The sequence below is a fragment of the Oryza brachyantha genome, chromosome 7 (assembly GCF_000231095.2).
Source record: "Oryza brachyantha chromosome 7, ObraRS2, whole genome shotgun sequence".
NCBI lineage: Eukaryota > Viridiplantae > Streptophyta > Magnoliopsida > Poales > Poaceae > Oryza > Oryza brachyantha.
In genome coordinates this window covers 12,502,545-12,522,427 of record NC_023169.2, presented here as the reverse complement: position 1 = coordinate 12,522,427, position 19,883 = coordinate 12,502,545, and the positions used below count along the sequence as shown (strand labels likewise).

General features: G+C 38.1%; 1 protein-coding gene across 1 annotated transcript; it reads left to right on the top strand.

The window, feature by feature from the left end:
• The first annotated feature begins 10,174 nt into the window (after positions 1-10,174).
• LOC102716989 (WAT1-related protein At5g64700-like) lies at positions 10,175-13,237 on the top strand. The gene is made up of 7 exons (XM_006658561.2): positions 10,175-10,430; positions 10,539-10,601; positions 11,151-11,267; positions 11,486-11,738; positions 11,846-12,001; positions 12,119-12,270; positions 12,756-13,237. Exons 1-7 carry the CDS (start codon positions 10,243-10,245, stop codon positions 12,928-12,930), a joined length of 1,104 nt encoding a protein of 367 aa, XP_006658624.1. The 5' UTR covers positions 10,175-10,242; the 3' UTR covers positions 12,931-13,237.
• Positions 13,238-19,883: the final 6,646 nt, after the last annotated feature.

The following is a 19,883-nucleotide window of genomic DNA, read 5'->3' as shown; positions in this document are numbered from 1 at the left end:
ATTGGTAAAATGAGAGATTAAGGGCTTGTTTAGTACCCAAAATTTTTCTCCAAAAACATCACATCGAATTTTTGGACACCTAAATAAAGCATTAAATATAGATGAACCAAAAAAACTAATTGCACAGTTATGAAAAAATCTTGAGACGAATCTTTTGAGCCTAATTAGTCCATGATTAGCCATAAGTGCTACAGTAATTAACATGTGCCATGACGGATTAATTAGGCTCAAAAGATTTGTCTTGCGGTTTCTAGACTAGATGTGAAATTTATTTTTTCATTCGTGTTCGAAAATCCTTTCTGTATCTGGTCAGATAGCTTGTCGAGTTATCCTGAGGTCGAGAGTTCGAGCCTCTCTCACCCTAAATGAGTGACGAGGAAAATGCTCCTGTGACATCTGGGTTTCGTCACATACATCTGATCATCAGATGCAAATTGCCTGTATGAACTCATTTTTTTAAATAATCCCATATATTTTTTTGGGCAATATCATATCAGGTCTTGTTGGTCCTGTTCAAATTGAACTAGAAGAGCAACAACTGCACATTGCGTAGCCCAAAGGGGACCCAGCCCGGTGGCAAGCACGCATCTATTCTGTGGCTTGGAGCCCATCACTCCATCAGTATACCTGAAATTATTTTTTATTTATGTTCATCAGTTTCTTCTCTGCTTTGGGTTGATTTCAAACATCATATTTAAAAAAAATAATTATATATATATATATATATATATATGTATTCTGAGTAATCTAAAAGCCAATATTGAAAAATAGACTTCGGTGTAAAAACCTCCAAAAACTATTCCAAATGTAAGGTTACAAATTTAGCTTATAAAAATAGCAATTGCGAACAACCTGCATACTTTTGTTTCAGATAAATTTATTTGCATACTTAGGCCGTGTTCGGCTTCCGTGGTTAAATATCTAACCATCCTCTTTTCCCACACGCACGCTTCCCGAACTGCTAAACGGCGTATTTTCTGTAAAAATTTTCTATATGAAAGTTGTTTTAAAAAATCATATTAATCTATTTTATTATTTTTAATAATTAATTAATTTTATACTAAGCTATTACTATATTTTTCACGTCAGATATACTAACCCACCTCCCCTCCAAACGAACGCAATCTTGGATGTAAAGCCAAACGAGTCTGGGCTTTGAGGTAAGGAAAGGCTTTGGACCAATCTCAGTTAAAGCATCTCCAATACCTCATCTAAATTTGGTCATCTATATCTTCATTTGGATGATCATCTAAACTAGTTTCATCCTTCGTATCTCTATGTACTTCACTAGATCATCCATATATGACATCCTCTATATCTTTTTAGAGAATAGAGAGATCATCCAAATATGAAGGTTCTCTCTCCTAATATGGATGACATCTAAAAATAGATGATAGGATGGTCATTCAGTTGGAGCTTAATTTGTAGTCTCCATCATCTATTTTCACAATAAAGAATAGAATAGATGAGCGGTTGGGGATGCTCTTAGATGTAAACCCAAACGAGTCTGGGCTTTGAGGTAAGAAAATGCTTTGGGCCAATCTCAGTTAGTTAGTACAAGGAAGAAGAAGAAGCTAGGAGGCCTGTGCCAAACCAACGTCCGAAGCCTAAGCCTGCTAGTGGATTGTAATACAATCCAAATCTTCTCCAATCTATTTTTTGCTAATTAGTCTACCAAACCAACCCGTATCAATTATTCTTCATTAGAATCCAATCCAAACCAATCCAACTTTGATTTTAGCCCACCCCGCACCAACCCATTTGGTTAAAATGAATCCAATCCACGCTTGCAGAATGGATGCACCATTTGATATGTATAAACTCGGACCTAAAATTTTAAAACTCGCGTTCACACTATAAAAGTTTATCAAATTTGACTGAAATTTGGTAGGATGATATGTTATGTATAAAAGCAACTTTGTGCAAATTTTGATCGATTTCTACATGTGGGCCCCACGTATGTCTATTATCTTATCTATTAGCTATCCAATTAAAGGATCCATTTACCCTCCACGGGTTAAATCCATTTAAAAGCTAAAATCACCTGACCAAATCCAATTAATACCAATCCATTTGTCTATATAACCCAATCCAATCCAGATCATTAATCATTTAAAGTTATAATCCATTTGCATCTAACCAAACAGTCCAAATTAAAACCAACTTATTTAACTCATTTCCATTTAACCCATTAGCAGGCCTACCGAAGCCCAGAACAAAACCCACCAGGCCAGCACCACCACCAAAACGTGCGAACCAACCAAGCTCTTCGAAGACGTCGGTGCGCGCGGCGCGGGGGTCGCAGATGCAGCACGCAGCGCCGGCCTGCCCACCGTGCTGCACGGTGCATGCGTGCGTGCGGCCGGGGCGCTGCCGGTTTTGTGCCGCGCCGCGCAGCAGCAGCAGCAAAGCAGAAGCGCGGGACGCTGTACATACGCAGCGCGCGCGCGCGGTGCGGGTGTGTTTTGTGATATCCTCCGTCCGTCTCTCGTGGGGAGATCGACGCGGCGCACGCTGGCAGCTGGTTACCCTGCGGGTATGGCCTGCGGGAAGTTCTATTTAGCCGACGTTACATTCAGGTGTGTATACATTGAGAAAATTTTTTGGGAGAAGTGTCACGTTAAATATTTGATCGGATGTTGAAAGGGGTTTTTGGACACGAACGAAAAAACGAATTTCACGGCTAACCTGGAAATCGCGAGACGAATCTTTTAAGCCTAATTAATCCATCATTAGCACATGTTGGTTACTGTAGCACTTATGGCTAATCATGGGCTAATTAGGCTCAAAAGTTTCGTCTCAAGATTTCTTTCTTAACTGTGCAATTAGTTTTTTGGTTCATCTACGTTTAATGCTTTATTTAGGTGTCCAAAAATTCGATGTGATGTTTTTAGAGAAAATTTTTGGTAGGCCTTGTTTAGTTCCCAAAAAATTTCTTCAAAAACATCCCATCGAATCTTTGGATATCTAAATAATGTATTAAACATAGATGAACCAAAAAACTAATTACACAGTTATGTAAGAAATCACGAGACGATTTTTTTAAGACTAATTAGTGCATGATTAGCTATAAGTGCTATAGTAACCAACATGTGCTAATGACGGATTAATTAGACCCAAAAGATTCGTCTCGCGGTTTCCAGGCGGAGTCTAAAATTTATTTTGTAATTAGACTACGTTTAATACTTCAAATACGTGTTCAAAAACTTGATGTGATGTTTTTGCAAACTAAACAACCTTTTTTTTTAGCAAGCCGTAGCTTCATATATTAGATATTAATGGCTTCACAATTAGGGATAGATAACGAGTCAGCTCGGCTCGGCTTGGCTCGGTCTGGCTCGTTAAGATAACGAGCTGGCTCGGCTCGGCTCGTTATCGTAACGAGCTAAAAATCCAGCTTGGCTCGGCTCGTTACAAAACTCGAGCTGGCTCGTTAGGCTCGCGAGCCATGGATGAAAAGTTAATTTAAACAATTTTTTAATAGATTATATAAGCAAATTTTCAGTTCAAACATGCAAATCATATGGAATTGTATCTAAATATTAAAGTTTGAACCAACAAATCACATGATGAACCTATAAATTATTGAACACATGCTTTCCGGGGTAGAATCAATGAATGCCGACGAATCGCATATGTTTGGTCTAGCTCGTTAGGTTCGCGAGCAGCTCACGAGCTAGCTCGAGCTGGCTCGTTATCTCTAACGAGCTAAAATGCTAGAACGAGCCGAGCCGAGCTGAGTTTGTCACGAGTCGAGCGAGGTAACGAGCCACGAGCTTTCTATCCATCCCTATTCACAATCAGCCATTACCAGATCAGATAAGCTAGGTGGTGCTACATGCCACTCCACCACCTGGTTATCGCCAGAAACAAAACGAGCACACTCATGGGCTACCCTATTACAGTTTCTATTGGCAAAACTAAGGGTTAAAAAAACAAAACTACCGCTGAGCTCTGCCATTTCCCTGAGAATGAAGGAAACCTTAGAGCGTTGTTTAACACGATCCTCCAAAAGCCTAACAAACACTTGACAATCCGTCTCAAGCCAAAGATTGACCGCCCCATGAGATTGTGCGACAGAGAGAGGCATGGCGTCTCGGCAACAAGAAGGCGGTCTTGGGTCCAGATGGAACATTGTTTATGTCAGTGGAACAGTGAAAAAATAATGTGAGCAACACAAAAAATAGATTTTTTTATTCTTTAAACCTTTTTAACAAATAATTTTATTACTAGAGCTCTGGGAAAATATTTTTATCGTATGAATCTTTTGTCATTGGCGTGACGAAACGGCTTGTCATGCCATTATCGGTGGCTGTCACGCTATGCTACGCCGACCAGGCTCATCAACACTGGCGTGGCCAGAAGGTTCGGTTTTGAAAAAATTTTGCCCGGTAGTTTAGTAATAAAATTACTTGCTAAAAAGGTTTATTTAATAAAAAATTTCCAAAAAACACTATAACCATAGTGTTTTAGACTCTATAGCATCAATGTGGTATTATTGTCGCACCTGGTCTAGTCCATTTTGATCAAAAGGTAAAAAATAGTCCTAATTTAGGTTACCGTAGTTCTCTACAGTAGCACATGCTATTACAAATGACCCCGATCTGGGGTCTTTTGCATGGTAATGGTTGCGTTCTTTTTTAGGACGAAGATTTCCTAATTTTAGAATAGTTATTTAATGATATAAACTATTAAATACTTATTACAATTGAATATCAACTTTAAAATGTGATATGGGTAGCTTATATATATAATTTTTATTAACTTATATATATTATGTAATTTTTTAAAGAAAATATTAGCATAGAAAGTATATGCATGAAAACTGAGAAAAGACATATGAGGAAAAAGGTAGCCAATATCACTTCGCCTTATCGAGTTGGGGAATTTATCGAATCGAGTGCCTTAACCACGGTTTCACTTACCATGGCTGCCGCCCCTGCCACCGCTTGCCAATAGCGTGTTACCACGCGATAACCACGGATGTCGTAAAAACCACGATAAATTTGAAAACCAAAAATTTAAATTCAAATCTCCACGGTAAACATGGTTATCGCGCGGTTTCGCACGGATACCGTGGCTAATGTTTGTCATAATAGCGCATGAGAACGGTGAAATCCGTGGCTTCTCGCGCGGTTTTCGCAGCCGAAACCGCGGGAGAGAAGAAGGTTTAAAACAAGAAAATCTGTGAGATGTTAAATGCAAAAAAAACTTTAAAAAAGTCTTTAAAAAATACAGGAAAATATTTTGTGATTATATTTGTGACATTTAGGACATGTTATAGGGAAAAAAAGAAAATTTTGACATGGCTTTTTCTAAATTCTTGATATTGCAACATACAAACATACACCGTCATATCACCTTTCACTAAATAATTCACATCGATAACAAATAACAACTTCACTTTGATTGCCATGTCACAACTATACCTACTACCTATTATTACGAATAAAATTATTATGTATGTACTAACATGCACATATAATTTTTCTCCATATATATTTTTCCTATATCCATCGTTATATATTTGTATTTCTGTACCTTGGTGTTTAGTGCAAATTAATAATGACTCAACAACAAAATACTCTTAACCATTTTCTTACGAAATATTATTTGCAATAAGTTATTTTTTTAACTTTTTCCTCAGAATTCTCGGTTATGATTTTTAATTATGCAGAAAATATATTTTTTCATGAATTTGTTTGACAAAACTATACTATATATCAACCTATACAAAATATATTTTATCCATTAAATTTCATCAAAAATTTTAAATACTTCTCGAATTTAAACTCAAAACCACGGAACATCCCGTATCGCGCCCCCACGGAGGCCCTGGTTACTGCAGTAACCACATAAACGGGAACCTGGCATTAACCAATATATTTACAATAGAAAAATAATTTATGAATAATTTTTTATATATGTATTTTTAGTAATCTTAAAACAAAGACTAGAAATAAACTATGATAAAACCTAAAATAAACTCTAAATTTAAGGTTCAAAATTTAAATTTTAGTTTATAAGTAAGCAGAAGCGAAACGATGAGTTTGGTATATAGGTAAGCAACCAGTTGCTTGCTACGTACCCTCACATCACAATGTATATGTGTGAGTGGGATCAATCCTGGCTTAATTAGCCTGCAGCTAGCTGATGATCGATGCAGACATATATAAACTTATACACGAACAGTAATTATGTCGACACCAACAAAGTCTCCATGGAAGTTGGATTACTAACTAACGTATGCAGTTAAATTTCACCAACTTTTCTCTGCTCCGTTAGGTTTCCAATCGATCGGTGGTTTCCGGACTCTCGACAACACTCCAGATAAGAACTGAATTATATATATACAGTACCCAGCTAGCTAGCCTGAGGTGATCATGAAAAAAAAAAGCTAAATAACATATTCACAAACAAAAGATAATTTATAAATAGAATTTATATATATATATTCTTAGCGATCTAAAAGACAAGGCTGAAAAATAAACTACGTACGGTGAAAAATGTTTTAAAAAATAAACTAAGTACGGTGAAAAATCTTAAAATCAACTCTAAATTCTTAATTAAAAATTTTAAATTTTGGCTTATAAATATAAGCATCATCAAGGAAAAAGATGCGGTGCCGGCTAGCTAGCAATGTGAAATGCATATATTCTGGCACACTAGTGCACAATCATGTGTGATCCAACTTAATTCCCAATTAACGCGCGAAGCTATAGCTATCAGACATCGATCGCAATTATCCCTCCTAGCTTCTCATGATTTATTAAACAAAACGCTAGCTGATCTGGAATCGTGTCGCTCTCAAGGCCCTGTTTAGCTAAAAAATTTTAATGTTCACCCGTCGTATCGGATCATTGGACACATACGTAGAGCACTAAATATAGTTAAAAAATAATAATTGTATACTTTGTAAGAGATTTACGAGACGAACCTTTTGAGTCTAATTAATTAGTCCATGATTAATCATAACTACTATAGTAACTCACACGTACTAATAGCGGATTGATTAGGCTTAAAAATTCGTCTCGTGTTTTCCTGACACATATATAATTAGTTTTTTAATTAGACGTTGAACTAGTCATCCAGTAATCTGGTCAAACATCCGATATGACGCAACCTAAAAATTTTCGCGAACTAACATGCCTAGGTACGATCCATCTGAGAGAGAGTTAGCGGAGTAGCTTGTCAAGAAACTTTTCCGACACATCAGTCTGTCCTGTATCCACCAGCAGGGAGGGGAAAAAAGAAAAAGGAAGAAGAAAGGGAATTGAAGAAAGCGGCTAAAGATGAAGAAATTAAACCATATCTGCAAAGTATGGATGCACATATATATATATATGCTTGCCAGCAACAAGATTTTGTTGCTGCCTCAGGCCCTACGATTTGGAATATTCCAGGATCTTCTTCCCTTATTCTGTAAGCTAGATGATTTGTTTAGCTAGTTAATCACCATATCGTTTCATGAGATCAGCTAATTAATAAGCTAGCTAGGAACGCATTGGTTGTTGTGCAAAGCTTAATTAATGTTGACTGGTGTTGACTTTACCGTGGTCTACTGTAAATGTTTATTGTAATTTTTGTGCTAGTCGATCAGGGTATCATGTGTCAACAATATTAAGTCAAGCACACTCCTCAATCATATTAGTTAAATAGAACAGTGGCCGCAGCAAAGGAAGCACACTACTACATTAGTTAAAAATTTGGCCAAGGCACAAAGGAAGCACACTACTCAAATTAAATCGGGGTAGTTAGTTATTAAGATCATGCATGCATGATATGTGTATGAATTTACATATGTACAAAGATTATATTTACAAATTACAACCTTCATAGCATCTTTGTCTACTTGTGGGGGTGCAGAGAAGGTATCTTTACAAATTACAATCTTCATAGCATTTTTGTTGCATACACACCGTTACACATCAACTAAAAATATCACCAAAAAGTCTAAAAAACTGTATATCTACTTTCAGTGGTATTACAACTATGCTCAAAGTCATCTTCAAATTCAAAATACATAGAGGAGCAATAGAAAAGACACTTCCAATTTACAATTTGATCTCTTGGTATGGTAACCAAAGAAATTCACGGAGGGCACCTTACACTGTTGGGCTCTCTGTTTACTTCCATTATCAAACACGTGTCATGGTTGGAGGCGTTTACCATCTTTGAAATGATTAACCCGATCTCACTCGGTACTTAATTATAAGGGGAGTATGGCCGTGAGGTCCGTGAAGAATCCAGGATAGAAATTATCGGAAGTCCAATACGTACTAATTATCTAATTTTTATACTTTACACTAATTAATACGATATAATTTAGTAAGAATTGAATAATTTACCCGGGATCCGAGGACCCTGAAAAACACTACGTAGGTTCGCCCCTGCGTGACAAGGGATACATCTCTCACTATTATGTTCTCCTCAAAATTCTCTCTAGACCTAACCAAAAACTCAAGGAATTGGAGGAAGAATGTGCAGCAATTCCTATGTAGTGTAGGCGGCGACCCGAAGACCGTCACTACTTTGCATGTCACCAGTGACCCCTCGAGATCAAGCCGGTGACCGGTGTGTCTCCATTGGCTGGTTCTGGGGTTGTTCGAGGATCAGCATCCTCCACTTCTACTACGATCAACATGGAGGAGATCAACTATATTGAGATGGGTTCGACTTCTAGTCAATACCCCTAATTTTTCACATTAAGGTATTCTTTAGGCTAAGCACTCTTCAAGTAGATATAGAGTCTACATTAAATGCTTGATTTTTCAATTTTTTTTGTTATAGTTGAAATGTAATGAATTTTAAGATGAGTGTCTCATAGGTGCAATACCATTGGAAGTAAATGTATCTTTTTTTTCTGAAATTTTCATTGACATTTATTAGTTGGTATGCATAGAGTGTTAATCGGCCGAGAACAATTGGTACTTTCACATCCTAACTCGGTGCTTATATATTTTTTTTCTTAAAAATCAACAAAATTTCAGTACGTCTCATTTTAGACACACTTGAAATTTCTAGATCAAAAGATTGGACCCATACCACCCATACATATGCATGGTCTATAGGTGAAGCTTGTGTGCACGAAATACATTCATGTGGATCTAACTGCTTGATCCAGGAATTGGCACAAATCCAGAGCATCTACTGAAATCTTTCACTATCAGAAGCTGAATTGAATCCTGAAAATAGCATGCTCAGTTTTTGGCAAACTACACAGGGGAAGTAGTAGAAAGCTCTAAAATTTGTATCGACATTAGTCTTTCTCCAGTTAGCTTAGTTGCTATTTTGCCTTCACCCTCACGGAACCATCAAGCAAAAAATGGGCACAGTTTCCTTACTAGTACCTGCCTAAATGATCTTGATTTGTCCTACTTACCATTTTATTTAGAGGATACATATCCATTAAAAAGGAGGTGGCATGCTAATTATATATTCTAGGTGCAAGCCAAACCTACTACCACTTCGATCACTGTATCTATATATTTTTTTTCTGGTAATTAACTTTGATGGGAACTAGAAACAGATGCAAGCACTACCACTACCACCAGCATCAACCTCTAGATATCCAACTAAGACTTAATTAGAGGCAACATCCAGAATCACAACACAATGCACTTCTGATGTGCATCTCTGCACTGCATGTCAGTTTGCTTGTTCCATCTGTCACAAATTCTGATGCCTCCTTTTCTGTCATCAGTCACCACCCAGGAAGAAATTAATCAAATCAAACAATGTGCACATATAAATATGTTGACATGAAACAGTATGCTCCTGATTTGCCTTTGGGAAAAAGCAAATTAGTGGACTTGGGGCTCCAAATGGTAAACCCAGAGCCACTAATTAATGCTACTGGGCAAAACTAAGTTGGGATCGACTCAGATCACTAGCTAGGCTTGCTAACCATCTTTTCCCCCCTCTCTCCCTTCATCAGTGGATGCTCATATCACCCCTCACCCAAATCCCCTCCTCAAATTTATTCCTTCCAGCACATGACTCATTTGCATTTCCCATCCGCTTTACTAATCCTTCCTCCATTGGCGCATCACTGATTAGGTGATTATCCATGTCGTGCACACCGGACACAAGGCCTATGCGCTTACGAGGTTGCAGTGCCAGTGCTTTTGGCAATGTATATATAGGTGGCAACAAGTCTGAGGAACCCAAGATTCAGACACTAAGTTTCAGAGAAGTTTGCAGCAGCTAGCTAGCCAGCTACTCATCAAGAATAAGCTCGAGATGGGTAGTGGCGGCGGCAGCGGCGCTAAGGCCTACGCGGCCGTGGTTCTGATCAGGCTCATGTACTCCGGCATGCACGTCGTGAGCAAGGTCGCCCTGGACCATGGCATGAACCCGCTGGTGTTCCTGTTCTATCGCCATACCACTGCTGCACTCGTCTTGATCCCTGCTGCATTTGTTCTTGAGAGGTTTCTTTCTTTTTGTTCTTTGCTGTGAGGAGCTTGTCAGGTGTTAACTGTGCATTGATCGTGACTTTACTGTTCTCTTATGATGTTGTTGCTGTTGTTGTTGTGCAGGCGAAAAGCTAAACCGGTGACGTTCAAAATTGCAGGGAAAATGTTTATACATGCCTTATATGGGTGAGTTTGAGTTTGGTTCTAGCTCGTATGAGGACCCAGTTATATTCTTGTGGCTCTACTCAGTGGTGCATGTCTGCATGCAAGAATTGTTCTCTGAAATCGAAAGTTCATGCAGGAGTTGTGGCTCTTCTTTCTGTTAGTCTTGTCTAGGGCGAGATGATTTTTCTTGCAGAATTTAGGCTTGCTATAAGATACAAAAAACTGTGGATATGAACTGTGTTCACGACTTGCAAGTCATCTCTTGCTGTGCTCTGTTGTGACCTGGAACCCCTTCTTCCGTGCATGTCTGGCACTGCCTTTCCAAACCTTCCCTAGTTTTGTCGATTTAATTATGCTATGCTTTGCATTGAGTTGATTCATGTGCCTACACAACATAGCACAGGGTCAGAATGTTCAGGCAAAGGATGCGACAAGCCGACAAGCCTTTATATACCTTGTCAGATTATGCTTGTTACTATTATGCATGAAGTCCAGAACATATTTAAACAATGAACATATTTACCTTGACCTATGAAACTGGTGTAATTCCTGGTATATTTTTTCTCTCAGGGTGACAGCTTGTGGCGACTTGTTTAACCTTGGTCTCAATTATGCTTCCGCAACGTCATCGTCAGCGTTGTACAACGTTCAACCAGTGGTTACCTTTATCCTTGCCGTTGTATTTGGGTAATGGAATTTCTTTTTTTTTTCAAGAAAAAAGTTCGAACATTCTCATTCTACACCTAAGTCATGAAAACTGCAGTTTGAATTGGCTTAGTAATTTTAAAAACTGATTACTCAAATTAACTGCGATGAATTTAAAGAGAAATCTGCATGAGAAAGAGAGCGCAAAAAGCATGCACACATCATCAGAAGTTTGAAATCTGTACTACTACCTGTGATAGGATGGAGTCCATGAAACTTAAGAAGTTCCATGGCAATGTAAAGGCGGCAGGTATTCTGTTCTGCATCGCCGGTGTCACCGTGCTGGCCTTCTACGAGGGGCCAATGTACAAATCATTCAACCGTCACCACTTTTTTCAGCAAGGCAGCAGCAGTTCTTCTGCAGGAGATGCCCACTCCAAGAAGCAATGGGTTCTTGGAATTTTCCTCATGACACTATCTAACATTTTAGCAGGCTTATGGACGGTTCTTCAGGTGTGTGTATATATATATATCCACTCAAAACTTCAGATTTGTTGAGCACTTCAGACTTTGGTTCATCATTGAGCATGTTCAACTTGATTTCTTCTTCTCCTTTTCAGGGACCACTGATAGAAGATACTTCCAAGCTGATGAACACCACGCTGCAAATCTGCTGCGCATCAGTCCAGGCTTTCGTTGTGGCTGTTGCAGTCGAGAGAGACTTCTCCAAATGGAAGCTGGGATGGAATGTTGAGCTTGGTGCAGTCATCTACAGTGTAATTGAAGCTTCTGATGATGCGACGTTTTCAAGTTCAAATTGTGCAGCTCGAATTGCTCAACTGAATGCATGCTCTTTTTTTTTAATCCCCCCATGAAACAATATATTATTGCAGGGCGTGGTCGTCACTGCACTGTCATACTACATGCAAATGTGGACGATTGCGAAGAGGGGCCCGGTGTTCCTTGCGATGTCAATGCCACTTACTTTCATATTCACAATTATCATGTCCTCATTCATTTTAGGGGATGCAGTTAGCCTAGGAAGGTACGTACAGGGTTCACAACTTCACTATAAATTTTCATTTTCTTTAAAAAAAAAGGGATTGGGTCTAGAAGTGTCTCTCAGATGGAAGTTCTAGCAAAAAAATGTTTTAGGAGTTTAGCAAAACTTTGTTCAATTCATATCGTATGAGATCAAATTCAAATTTTGTCTGGATCTTATGTTTGATTCTTTTTCTGAATTATGAACTCATCCTGGTTTTTCTCATTCCAAAATGTGGACCTTCGTATGCATCTGAAATGAGTATTTCGATGGTACCGAAAGTTATCACATTTTCTAATACAAATTTAGTTCCTCTAGACACTATTTACCTTAATGTACCAAAATTTATCTAGCTTAATGCGAAACTTTTCCAGGGGCCGTAAAATTTCCCAATCTAAATTACTTACAAATTTGTAGATCTCGTAGTATTCCCAATTTCTCATGCACTAATTAATTATCTTGCCGACATTGCTAATAAAACCGTGCAGTATTTTTGCTGGGATACTACTGATCGGAGGACTGTACAACGTTCTGTGGGGGAAAAGCATAGAGGAAAAGGACGAGATGAACAAGATCGGCGCAGGCAAAACTGCTCTGGAGCTGCACGACAGCGAGGCCCAGGTGCCTGCTGAATCTGCTGACACTGATGCAGCAAAGGTCTAGGCCCGCCGGCCGACCAAACGATGTGACACAAAAAGATCGATCGGTTGCGTCAGACCGAAATCTACTGAATGCCTCCAGTTTGTCGAGTCCGTCCGGCCGCCGGCGACGTGTGCAGCAGATCGATCGATCTACTCACCGGCTGACCGGCCGGCGAGCGAACTTGTGGCTGCAATTTATTCAGGATCGATGTAGCATGCCATGGTGCTCTGCTCTGCTTTAATTTAATCCCGGGCACCATGTTTTCCTTTCCAGCAGTGTGCATTGTGCTTTGATTAGCTGAATAAATTAAAGCTCAAGTTGCCTCTCAGTGAGCCTCTATGTGGATTCAGGATGTGCTGTTTGATTTGTGTAGCAGTGATGAGATGCGATGTCGCTGTACATGTATCCCGGTGTGTTTGCCATGACGCATCTGATCACGGTGGCGATCGAAAGCGACGGCACAACATTTGATTAGGAGCAAAATTAACCCTCGCGGATCCATTCGTGCGTGTGCTGTTACGAGTGTCAGTCACATCATGTGATATGTGCTAAACCTCACGCATGGATCGAAATCTCATCTGGAGATTAAGTACAGTCCTCTCGCCATGAATAGAAATCTCCCTATCTTAGACTCAGAGGACGTTCTAATTAGTCGGTAATTTCGGGTTCGCTAGGATTTCTTCAAAATACATTGACTTTTATTCAAATAATCCAAATTCGATCAGGATTTGTTTGAAGTTCGAGTTTTTCTTGGAGTGATGGTCCCCCGATACTTTTCCCTCCGTCCACGAGACAAAGCTTAACCTGTACAGTTTCATGACAGGCTACGGTGCTTACAACCTTATCATTTGGCTTATAATAAACATAATCAAGAATTTATAAATAAAATGTTTACATGTGTTTTCTTGTCTTTCTAGAATTGAATGTTGAAAATAAAATAAGCTAAAATCAACTTAAAAGTTAAGCTTTACGATTTTAGCCCTCCATTCTAAAATAAGTTTATTTTTTAGTTTTTAGATATCATATTTGACTCTTTGTCTTATTTAAATTTCTTTTCCGATTAATATTTTTATTGCTATCAGATGAAATAACATGAATAGTCTTTTTACGTGTGACTACTTTTTATAAAGATTTTCAAATATAAGACGATTGTTAAACACTTGGGTTAAAAAAAATATTTTTGGACGGATGAAGTAAAGTTTAGCGTACCTTATGTGAAGCTGCAGAAACGATTAGACGGTTAGACCGTTAAGTAGGAGTACAAACGTGGAATATACACGCAGTCGTACGATGACCCAAACGTACATCGATATAGTCGAAGCGGCACGACGACGTACGATTTTTGTATTAAATAAATATTTTTAGCAAGTAATTAAACCACTTGGTAATTTTTTTTCTAAAACCGAACCTTTTGTCACACAAATGTCGGTGGCGTGACAACTGTCACGCAGCCTGGTCGACGTGGTATGGCGTGACAAGCCGTTTCGTCACGCTAATATTGGTGGCGAGCCAAAAGGCTCGTACGGTGAAAATATTTACTTTGGAGATTTAGTAATAAAATTATTTATTAAAAAATTTAAAAAAAAAAAAATTCGCGTGCATCCGGTGCAGCCAGGGCCAGAACCGCAAGCACCGGCGGCCGCGTACGTGCCGTGCCGGACTACCCGTTTGTTGCGCCAACCCTGTGCCTCAACTGCAGCTAGAGCGTCAACGTGATTAGAGCATCTCAACAGCTTATCTAAATTTGGTCATCCATATCTTCATTTGGATGATCATCTAAAAACTTCCATCCTTCGTTTCCCTTTGTATTCCACCAGATCATCTACATATGACATACTCTATATCTATTTGAAGGATTGAAAAGAGAACATCTAAATATAGAGTTTTTCTCTCCTACTATGGATGATATCCAAAAATAGATGATAAGATAGATGATCTGCTAGAGCTCAACTTTTACTCTTCATTCTTCATTCCTAGTATGAAGGATGAGATGAATGAGCTGTTGAGGATGCTCTTACATCCAGCGGTCTTGCGATCGGACGGACTGCTAGTGCTAGGCTGCTAGCTCTTGTGCAGGTGCTACTATGTGATTAACAATTTATACTACGGTCAGACCTCTCTTCTTGTTTTTTTTTTATTGTAAGCTAAAATTTAAATTGTGTCCAACTGGATTGGAAACATGCCACTCATGGAAGTTGCGCCGACGCTGTACAGATGCTGCAAGCAGAAAGCTATCTCGGTGCAGTAGGCAATCACGGACGACAAATGGATTCAAGAAATCACAACCAATATGAACCAATCAACAGTTCATGAGTTCTTCGAAATCAATGAAAGATTGCGGGCTGCAAACGTAGAGCTGGGGGAAGGAGTAGAGGATGACATATCCTGGAGATGGTCAGAGAAAGGAGCCTACACGGCCAGATGAGCGTACATGGCGCAATTTAATGGCAGAATCGGATCACTCGACCGCGCAGCATTCTGGAGCGCTTGGGAACCACCAAAGTGTAAGTTCTTCATTTGGCTTCTCTTGCGAAACAGGCTCTGGATAGCAGACCGTCTACAAACAGGGGAGTGACCAAACAGATACTTCTGCCAGCTTTGCTATAGGAATTTGGAAACCTCACAGCATCTTTTCAAAGATTGTTGCTTCGTGCGAGAAATCTGGATGGAGTATAAGCAAAGAAAAGACAATCCAGTATGGTGCGAAAGAAATAGAAGAATCTTCTAGGGGAAAGAATTGTCACAAAGATTGCTGGGGAGAAAATTGGAGAGGAACTCAGAACATGGCAATTCTGCGGCGCCAAGGATATCGCGAGAATTTTAAACTAACATTTGCAGCTTGGGTTTCAGGCCTAGGCTTGGCCTTGCCGTTGTCTTGATTACTGTTCCCTGTCACCGTATTTTCATACGGCCTCTTGTACATGTTTATGCTATCTTCCTTAATATAAAAAGCACCGGTTAACCGGACGTTCGTTTCAAAAAAAAATTAATTGACTTTAGTTTAAATAGATTTTGGAGTTTTACATCGTGATTTATTTTCAGTCCTACCCCTTAGATTGCTAAGAATACGTATATAAAAGTTTTACTCATAAATTATTTTTTATTTGTAAAATGCCGTTCGCACCCTCGTGTAACGAAACCGGAAGAGCGAGATGAGGAAAAAACAACCGGAACTTAAGAGCCCGAAAAGGCATCGTGGGCTTCTGGAGAGCAACCACACTTGAATGTAAGGCCCTACATCGATCAAGCCAGCTAAAAGAAAAGAAAAATAAAGGCCCAGTTTGCTCTTTCCAAGCTCCAACACGATCGGCACAAACAACTACTCCACCTAACAGGCTAAAGTTGAATGGTTTTCAATTTATCTATATAGTCAATCTAATAGCCAATTTATATAATAGTTACCTATAAAGTATTAATATATGGTTTCATATATCATACACACTAAGCGTCTTAGAGCATGTGCTACAGCTGGCTATAGATTAGTAGTCCACTGCTTTCTTCTCTTTTTTTAAAAAAAATATATTTATAGCCGGTTTATAGTCTACTATTATACCTGCTCTAATGCTGCTGTCGTGTTGCCACCGTCGATGGGGATCCATCGATGTATTATCGCCGATTGCATGTCGCAGGAGTGCTTGCTGCCATCTGTTGCATGGTCCGGGACCAGTTTGCACTTAGGTGACACTGTTTGGTTAAAATGGTTTGGACTTGTAAATGCTGTACAGCACTAGTAGTTATCAGTTATCACCGTGTTGGAACTTGGAAGTTCCCTTGAAAGAGTTGTATCACCTCCGTTTTAACTTACAAGATGTTTTTATTCTTTTCTAGATTTATATGAATACTAATAAATCCCTATGGCCGATACCTTTTTCCATCCAACTTCACTGCCTAAGACCAATCCAAAATTTTATTTCTTCTCTCCTCGCCTCTCAACTGTATTGTCCTCATATGCTCCACCACCAAATCCGTCAACCATAGAGGCTTATCTGGCCACCACCGGCGGTCGATTGGAACATCGCCGATACATGAGCAGAGACCGATGCGAACAAAATCTCTTCATAGTAAGTTGGGCTTAGAGGTGGCTTTTTGTAGTTTGGGGATTTGGAGATTCATACAGCGGTCTTGATTTGGATTTGTTTATGTGAAACTGATCTAATGCCACCAAACTAAGTCTTACTTTGGCACGGAGACGGATGATGGAAGCATCAAATGGAGGCTACGCATGACCAGTGGCGAACCTACGTTCAGCTTCCCCGGGGTCTTCGGACCCCGAGTAAATCATTTAATTCTTACTAATTATATCATATTAATTAGTGTACAAGTGTAAAAATTAAATAATTAGTACGTATTGGACCCCTGGTAATTTCTGTTCTGGGTTCATCACTGCGCACGGCTGGTCTCCCATGTGCATAAGAGCTATAACATATACAATGGTTGACAAATGTATTAAGAAAAAGCTAAACATCTTATAAAATGATAGCGATTTGCGGTGATTAACCAAACCTTTTTGCAGTATGTACTGATCTAGAATATCTACCTCTATATCCATACCCATGTCATTTGGATAGCGTATGTGTAAAGAATAATTACGCATTTGAATTTTGGGTAGGGGATGGTGTTACCCAATTAACCCAGTTTGTAATTAATACCTATTTAGTATGTATAAACTCAGATCTAAAATTTTTAAACTCATATTCACACTATACAAATTATTAAATTTGACTAAAAATTGATGGGATAATTTATTACATAGAACAACAACTTTGTATAAATTTTAGTCAATTTCTTTATATGGACTGACACATATTTCTTCCTTTTATCAATCAGGTTACTCGTACCCACTACATAATAACCATTTAGTTTAGATATGATTAATCTTTTTAAAAATTAATATGAATAAAATCAGGTGTAGATATGAGTTACCCAATACCTCTCCGTTGACCGGCCTTTAGTTATTCCTTTTAAATAGGAACAAAAGCTAGCTTCCAACCGAAAATGAAATGCTTTACTTAGAGGAAAATAGTGGCCTATGATTTCTGCTCCTTGAGTGAGTATCACACGTGTCCAAAGTAGCCTTTAATTTCTTTTCGCCTCCTATTTTCGCCCTTGCTTTAAGGCACTCGACCGCCTTCTTTTGCCTTTGTAGAAAATATCGTGGAATTTCACATGTATGGTCTAGGAAGCAGCAGGGGCTGGGTGATGTCATTTGTTTGGTAGCTTCGTGATGTCATGTCATCAATCGCAAATAAAAGTGTTAGCATATCTCATTAAGTATATTTATCATTCCATTTCATTTATTAAACAAATCTTGTAGTGGAAATATTCCCAAGGCGTAAAAGAATGTGCCTGAATTAGTTCATTCCAGATATGTTTTTTTTTTCATTAGCTATTCACAAACTTTGGCGCGGCAGCTAAAAATGTCTGGCTCAAAATTTAAATATTTTTTGGAGTTAAGTTTTATACCAAAATATAAGTATGTTTGTACTAATTATCATAATATTCCAATATTTTAGAGCCAATCATATGATTAAAAAGAAAATACAATCAATTTAAAATTTAAAAAAGACCACTGAAGTCTGAAGTGGCTAAAAGAAAACCTTCTAATATCTCCTTAGTCTATGTTAAAGAACTAATAATTACTTAGAGCCTATTCATTTTGGGGGAAAAACAAAGAAATTCATTCCTAGTTATTAGATTCATATGGAATCTATTCGGTTTAGAGAAATGAAGTATAGAAAAACAAAGATTTATTTTCCCTACAAGTCATAGAGAGAGTATAGAAAAAATTCTATCAACTCAAATATTTTGAAAGAATTTCTATGAATTGATATAACCATACATTCCTAACATTCCTATTCCTATAATTTTTATATTCTTATGGGTCGAAATTTCACCAAATCAAATAGGCTTTTATATTTTTGAAGCGATGTAGTGTGTTACAAGACATGGCTACGTGCATCTCACGATGCAGACTGGAAGGTTTATGTTTTATTATCTAAAAAGAAAAAATCCCGCTGCCGTAGTATAATTTAAAGTCAATGAGACAAAATTTTGACTACTTAATTGTTTCACAAAAATCAAAATCATTTATACAATGATAAAATTGTTTTAGGATATGACTTTTTAATGTGCCTAAAACATATTCCCTCTTTCAAATTAAGTGATTATTTTGGTTAAACAAATGTTGTCCCAAAATAAGACTATTTTGGGGCTAAGAAGGAAAGATAACATATTAAATAAGACCTGTACAATTATTACACATTTTTTTCATCGTCAAAAGGGTAAATAGATATGTGTATAGATATGATTTTACATGAGTACTTATCTGTTTGAACTTGGCCAAAATAGTCACTTATTCTGAGACGGATAAAGTATAAAAATAATCACACAAAACAAGGAGACCTGTTAATAAATAATTAGTTAAATATTAACTATTGTAAACTTAAAAGATATATTTATATAATTTTTAAAGCTATATATATATATATATATTTTAAACGTATCATTTAGTTATTCAGGTAGTGTATTCATGGGAAATAGGTGGAGTTTTTACCCTATCTAGCGTTCCCAAACACAGAGTAAAACAATATTCTAGTGCCACTATATTAATTTCTTTTACACTACTCCTATATTGGTGTCGTTTCAAAAATATCGCCAAATGATGCCACTCCACTGATGTGCCTAAAACCTGACCATATGTGCCGAGAGAATCGTGACATGACAAGAGGCGCACATAAACTTGAAACAAATGAACCCTAGGATATTTAACAAAAAGAAAAAAATCAGATGCTAATTAATCAAAGCGATTGACAAGATCAACTTCGTAAGGCGAGCGCCATATTACATCTTACAGCCTACGTATGCCGCTCACGTCCTTAGATTCTACTCCTTTTTTGCTCAGCAGCCAGGCATCAGAATTCAGTCAGGAAAAGAGCAAAGAGATTTTTTATTTTAAAAAAGGGAAATATTCTGCG